General features: G+C 32.0%; 2 protein-coding genes across 2 annotated transcripts in view; one reads left to right on the plus strand and one right to left on the minus strand.

Moving 5' to 3' along the window:
• The first annotated feature begins 243 nt into the window (after positions 1 to 243).
• LOC111622706 (sulfotransferase 1C3-like) lies at positions 244 to 1,180 on the plus strand. The gene is made up of 2 exons (XM_023365128.1): positions 244 to 323; positions 411 to 1,180. Exon 2 carries the CDS (start codon positions 413 to 415, stop codon positions 1,178 to 1,180), a length of 768 nt encoding a protein of 255 aa, XP_023220896.1. The 5' UTR covers positions 244 to 323; positions 411 to 412.
• A 1,129-nt stretch (positions 1,181 to 2,309) lies between these two features.
• Positions 2,310 to 7,268, minus strand: part of LOC111622707 — a 13,612-nt gene continuing 8,653 nt past the window's right edge. The window contains exons 3-5 of the mRNA XM_023365129.1: positions 5,397 to 6,321; positions 3,836 to 3,848; positions 2,310 to 3,399 (exon numbers count right to left, since the gene is read on the minus strand). Of these exons, the coding sequence (XP_023220897.1) occupies positions 2,431 to 3,399; positions 3,836 to 3,848; positions 5,397 to 6,321 (1,907 nt within the window). The 3' untranslated portion in view covers positions 2,310 to 2,430. The remainder of the gene's footprint in view (positions 3,400 to 3,835; positions 3,849 to 5,396; positions 6,322 to 7,268) is intronic.

A 7,268-nucleotide genomic window follows, 5' to 3' on the forward strand; every position in this document is an offset into this window, starting at 1 on the left:
TTGGCCACTGGTGGGCCTGTTCTTTTCAGATATTTTATCGGAACCTTTGTTTCGATTTAAAATATTTTGTTTTCTAAAAAATCTATTGATCTTTTGTTCTAGTCGGCGTGTTTCCTCGCACGGAACTGTGAAAAAAATGTTCTACTTAATCAAAATTCGTTTATCAATTCTATACTTCTAGTTTGCGACCAATGATGAACATAAATAATATCTAATCTTACATTTATTTTTAAACTTTCTTAACGACGTTTGTTTCTAATGCTTAACACTCAGTTAAGTTTTCTTCTTGTGAATATTGCATACAATTAGCGTGTGAAAAAGCAGTAAGTAGAATACTTCAAGTTAAACGTAATAAATAATTATTCAAATTTAATTTATACTTAATATAATATAAAATAATAAATTCATAGTAATGGAGAAGATAAAATGTAAGGAAGTGGGTGGAATACGCACGTTATCGATGTTCTCTTACGAAGCAATTTTATCTGGAATGAATTATAAAGCGAAACCTGGAGATTTATTTATTGTTAGTTATCCAAAATGTGGTACAACTTGGATGCATTATATAGTCAAGTTAATACACGGAAAAGGTAAAATATCGGAAGATCCTTTGAATTTCTTAATAGGTTGTCCACATTTAGAAATTATTGGAGGAGAATACATAGAAATGGCAAAGCCGAAAATCATGAAGACACACTTACCATTTTCTTCTATTCCCTTTTCTCCACATTCTAAATATATTTATATAATTAGAAACCCTAGAGATTGCTGCGTTTCATTTTATCATTTTATGAAATTACTTCCATATCCCGAATTAAGTTTTCAAGAATTTCTTGAAGCATTTCTTCAAGGTAATTTACCGTACGGCGATTATTTCGATCACCTTCTTGGATGGTACGAACATAAAAATGACAGCAACGTTCAATTTGTAACATACGAAGATCTCAAGAAAGATATTAAGGGAGAAATATTGAAAATAGCCAAATTTATGGGAGAAGAATACGAAAAAAGTATTTCGAATGATCCAACAATATTAGAAAATATTATTCATTACAGCAGCTTCGATTATATGAAGGAAAGCAGCAAGAATAACATTGATGTAATTTTTGAAAATGACAAAACATGGCTAGAAAAGAAAAATCTACCTCCAGAGATACTTATTATTTACTCGGTAATGTAGAATATAACACAAAGAAAGTATGGTGATCGTTTAAATTTTGACCACCCCTTTTGCATTTCTCGACGTTTTAACNTAATTAGAATTACCTGTAGATATTCACTTAATCTACCTGTATCTTGGATAACAGAATTTTCTGCCTTATTCTTCATTCTTCCTCACGAAATTTATTCATTTCTCTTTACTCATAAAAATTTAAGAGAATTTTTTCCCATATTTTCCCCCCCTCTTCGTTATCTAAAAATATGCAATGAGGCAATCAAAGCAATCACAAGAGGTAACAATCCCGACTCATCAACAAATTCTGTCGACTGAATCACGTGTAATACATACGGAACTACACCATTAGTTACCATGGTGACAGTTATTCATTATTATACTGCCCCTAGCGGGAAACACCTGAGTGCTTCTTCAATATCGATAACCAAATTGATCACGTGGTCAATTTTGAATATTATTATTATTATTTTTTTCCTCTTAAGTTCAAATGGGATCATAATGATACTATACGAAGTTAGAAATTCTTAAAGATACGAGCCTAGGATAATTATTATATCCTATATTACAATCTGTATATATATATATCCATCTCTCACCCTGAACTGGTGTTCTTAACCCACGTAGATCCATCATTGAATAAATGAGAAATTTGTTACGTGTAACCGTAATTACTAAAATGCTATTAGGTACGATCATTATACTTTCAAATGGCAGTTTTTCATCAAGTAACTAACGATCACTGACCCAAACTGTCAATTCTACTTGCAGAAGACTAGTGACCTTTACTGATAATTCCAATCACGTTCGGTAAACTTTAATCGATCCAATGCGATTAAATCTGATGTGACCTAATATAAAAATGATTATTATTTTTTCTTCTTAAATGACCAGCGGTGCCCTCAGACTATCAAGAAGAGAGAGAGAGAACAAGCTATAAAATGGGCATCGTGAATTATGAAAAGAGCTTCAAACTCCATGATTCAACGTCGGATCAGCGCTCCCACAAGATGACTCTGGTGGCACTCGGGGGCAAACTTGGCCTTGAAAACAAGGAATATAGTTTTGGTTAACACACGAAGTTGCGTGGACAATGGACGAATATCGTTCATTAGTTTATTTTATATTTGCAGAATGGGCTTGCTAGACGTCATGAATTTTCTATTATTTGAAGCCCTCATTGGGATTAGGAAAAGGGCAACTCAGATGAAAAGGGGGCACGTGCCCCACATGTCTTAATGTACGGGCGCTCCTAGCTAAAACCCATCCCACAAATTCATAACATCAGTATCTATAGTCTTTTTTCGTATCCATTCGTCCATTTTACTTTGTTGTTCCTGATTAAAATGATTTTTCCAGTCGCCGATTATACCCTTGCGAATGAAATTCCAATCTTTAGCTTTCTCGTTTGTTGGATTTTTCGATAATTTAAAGTTTATGACTAATTCTTTAATGCCATTTGGCAAGTCTTCTCCGTCATCGTATGCTTTTTCGAATGCTTCGACGAAGTTATCATAGTAACAACTGCAGTGTTTCTTCATGTACTCGAAGCTGGATCGTTGGAGGATCGTCTGAAAAAGTATTTCATCACTCTTCAAGTTTTTATAATATTCCTCTCCGACAAATTCAGCGATCTTCATCACTTGATCAGGTAAATTTCTCTTAAGATTTTCGTACGTTAAGAATAAAACATTGTTATCGTTTCTATGAGAATACCAGGAGAGTAAATTATCGAAATAATCACCGAAATTCGTTTGACCATTAATAAATAGTTCTAAGAAATCTTCGAATGTCCCTTCTTGAAACTCATAAATGGGCAATGATTTAACGTGATGATAAAAGGAAACGCAACAATCTCTCGGATTTCTAGCCACATATATGTATTTGGCTATTGGTGATATTGGTGCTAGATGATAAGGAAGATGAATCTTAATTGCTCCTAATGATCTTTCTGGTGATTCAGCCGCTTCGGAACCGCACATTTCCAGAAAAGGGCTGGAAGTAAAAAAATCGAGTATTCCATTATACGGCTCTCCTTTACGATATATGAGGGCTACGATGTGTTGGAGCCACGTTGTTCCGCATTTCGGAAACGTGCATACGAATACATCGCTTTCTTTTGGACTATAATGTACAGCGGATCTAAATGCATTAACCGAAAATATAGCTGGAATACGATAGCCATCGACTTCTAAATATTTTGGGATTTTGCGTTCTTCGATTATCTGTAAATTAAATCATTAAATTTCAATCTTAAGAGTCATTTTACGCGATGGCAAATTAAAATATCCTATAATTCTCGCGTGACTGATTTCTCCTTAAGCTAAACTACGAAGTAAAACTGAGTACTTACATGTTTGGAGTGAACCATATTAAATTTTGGAGGATTTCTTATCTAAGTTGTTTACAAGTCAGCTTATATATATATATATAAAGCTCCATATAACCTGGAGCTTGACCTCGATATCTATCACAGCATACTGTCGTTAACCAACGGTTATGACAGTTTGAAGTCCACTTTCCAAAATTTAAACAGGTCAATGAAAGAAACAATAATGATTTTTAAATGATTTTTTTAAAAAACAATTCCAGGTAGTTGCTACGATTCAGTTAAAATATCACTTTTTATTCGCTCGGACATTATAATTATTTGTGCATTACCAATAAACTGAATCTAATTATTGTTGAATTTGTTCGTATATCCAATGTTTTTGGAGAAATTTTATGGATTTATTTTATTTATTTTTATCTTAATTAAACTTTATACGCATAGTTTCTGTGTGGCCGATAATAATGAGGAAATTCACGGTTCGTAAATTCTTACTAGGTACTTAGAATACATTAAAACAGCTTTAATGCTTATATTTAAACAAATAAATGCTGTATAAAAATAGATTTATCTCTTAAAATTTCACTTCATTTTTTAATAAAAATAAATTACATCTATCCTAATTTATATTTTCTTATTCACTTTCCCTTAATCCTTATTTATTTTAATACTTGGTCCTTGATAATTTGAACCAAAACAATTATTTATTTACATAAGATTTAATAAAAAATAGATAGATTATAAATACTAAATTTATATAAACAGTTATGTCTCTTATTTAATTAAATAACTTATAATGTAACTATAATTTTATCTCATAAAGTGATAAATTAAGACCTTGTCCTAAATTATTATTAATCAAATTCTTTGGTGGTATCATCGAAAACTTTTTGAATTAACCTTATCGTAACCTTACGGAGATTCGTGATTATTTTTATCTTTTGTGATAATATAATAAGTACTTTTTGTAGAATGATTGGAATCTTCGTAATTATATCTTTCCCGAAAACAGAATTCGGAATATGTTTAATTCAAACAGCGACGGGTCGATCGAATTATTTGTCACTGGTTCGTATCTCACTCGCGTGACGTTTTATCTTGCTGCTTTCACGAGATGTGAGTATAAAGTAAATATGAAATAAAATGGAAAATACTATAATATTTTCTTTGTTTTTTTTTTAAATTAAACACATTGCACTACTTAATATAAATATATGTATGGTCGCATTTTATAGTGTTTTTTTTCACCCTTCTTTTTTAATTTTGTATTTTTAATATTCTATTTTGGTTTATATTTGCTTATAAATTTAGCGTGGAGCAGCAGTAAACTTTATTAATTTAGTCAGGAATAAAATGGTTTGTAGTTAAGTAAGTTTTAGAGCTATTTATTTTAGAGTTTAGAATTAATTAATTGAATAAGGCAACGCAACACATGGGAGATCTGTCTAGGGAGGTAACTTTATAAGGGTAACTGGCCTATTTAGGTGCTAGTGTGAGGAATGTGAGAAACGGGCTTTTATTTAGGTGCTGGTGTGAAGAACAGGCTCTTATTTAGGTGTTAACACGTGAAGATAATCTGGGTGAATTATGAAAAGAGCTTCAAACTCCATGATTCAACGTCGGATCAGCGCTCCCACAAGATGACTCTGGTGGCACTCGGGGGCAAACTTGGCCTTGAAAACAAGGAATATAGTTTTGGTTAACACACGAAGTTGCGTGGACAATGGACGAATATCGTTCATTAGTTTATTTTATATTTGCAGAATGGGCTTGCTAGACGTCATGAATTTTCTATTATTTGAAGCCCTCATTGGGATTAGGAAAAGGGCAACTCAGATGAAAAGAGGGCACGTGCCCCACATGTCTTAATGTACGGGCGCTCCTAGCTAAAACCCATCCCACAAATTCATAACATCAGTATCTATAGTCTTGTTTCGTATCCATTCGTCCATTTTACTTTGTTGTTCCTGATTAAAATGATTTTTCCAGTCGCCGATTATACCCTTGCGAATGAAATTCCAATCTTTAGCTTTCTCGTTTGTTGGATTTTTCGATAATTTAAAGTTTATGACTAATTCTTTAATGCCATTTGGCAAGTCTTCTCCGTCATCGTATGCTTTTTCGAATGCTTCGACGAAGTTATCATAGTAACAACTGCAGTGTTTCTTCATGTACTCGAAGCTGGATCGTTGGAGGATCGTCTGAAAAAGTATTTCATCACTCTTCAAGTTTTTATAATATTCTTCACCGAGAAATTCAGCGATCTTCATCACTTGATCAGGTAAATTTCTCTTAAGATTTTCGTATGTTAAGAATAAAACATTGTTATCGTTTCTATGAGAATACCAGGAGAGTAAATTATCGAAATAATCACCGAAATTCGTTTGACCATTAATAAATAGTTCTAAGAAATCTTCGAATGTCCCTTCTTGAAACTCATAAATGGGCAATGATTTAACGTGATGATAAAAGGAAACGCAGCAATCTCTGGGATTTCTAGCCACATATATGTATTTGGCTATTGGTGATATTGGTGCTAGATGATAAGGAAGATGAATCTTAATTGCTCCTAATGATCTTTCTGGTGATTCAGCCGCTTCGGAACCGCACATTTCCAGAAAAGGGCTGGAAGTAAAAAAATCGAGTATTCCATTATACGGCTCTCCTTTACGATATATGAGGGCTACGATGTGTTGGAGCCACGTTGTTCCGCATTTCGGAAACGTGCATACGAATACATCGCTTTCTTTTGGACTATAATGTACAGCGGATCTAAATGCATTAACCGAAAATATAGCTGGAATACGATAGCCATCGACTTCTAAATATTTTGGGATTTTGCGTTCTTCGATTATCTGTAAATTAAATCATTAAATTTCAATCTTAAGAGTCATTTTACGCGATGGCAAATTAAAATATCCTATAATTCTCGCGTGACTGATTTCTCCTTAAGCTAAACTACGAAGTAAAACTGAGTACTTACATGTTTGGAGTGAACCATATTAAATTTTGGAGGATTTCTTATCTAAGTTGTTTACAAGTCAGCTTATATATATATATATAAAGCTCCATATAACCTGGAGCTTGACCTCGATATCTATCACAGCATACTGTCGTTAACCAACGGTTATGACAGTTTGAAGTCCACTTTCCAAAATTTAAACAGGTCAATGAAAGAAACAATAATGATTTTTAAATGATTTTTTTAAAAAACAATTCCAGGTAGTTGCTACGATTCAGTTAAAATATCACTTTTTATTCGCTCGGACATTATAATTATTTGTGCATTACCAATAAACTGAATCTAATTATTGTTGAATTTGTTCGTATATCCAATGTTTTTGGAGAAATTTTATGGATTTATTTTATTTATTTTTATCTTAATTAAACTTTATACGCATAGTTTCTGTGTGGCCGATAATAATGAGGAAATTCACGGTTCGTAAATTCTTACTAGGTACTTAGAATACATTAAAACAGCTTTAATGCTTATGTTTAAACAAATAAATGCTGTATAAAAATAGATTTATCTCTTAAAATTTCACTTCATTTTTTAATAAAAATAAATTACATCTATCCTAATTTATATTTTCTTATTCACTTTCCCTTAATCCTTATTTATTTTAATACTTGGTCCTTGATAATTTGTACCAAAACAATTATTTATTTACATAAGATTTAAAAATATAGATAGATTATAAATACTAAATTTATATAAACAGTTATGTCTCTTATTTAATTAAATAACTTATAATGTAACTATAA

The sequence above is a fragment of the Centruroides sculpturatus genome, unplaced genomic scaffold (genome assembly GCF_000671375.1).
Source record: "Centruroides sculpturatus isolate CEXI.00-Female unplaced genomic scaffold, Cexi_2.0 scaffold168, whole genome shotgun sequence".
NCBI classification, from domain to species: Eukaryota; Metazoa; Arthropoda; class Arachnida; order Scorpiones; family Buthidae; genus Centruroides; species Centruroides sculpturatus.

Bases quoted from the DNA above. Each gene is read 5' to 3' on its own strand.
- LOC111622706 (XM_023365128.1), top strand. From the start codon at position 413: ATGGAGAAGATAAAATGTAAGGAAGTGGGTGGAATACGCACGTTATCG.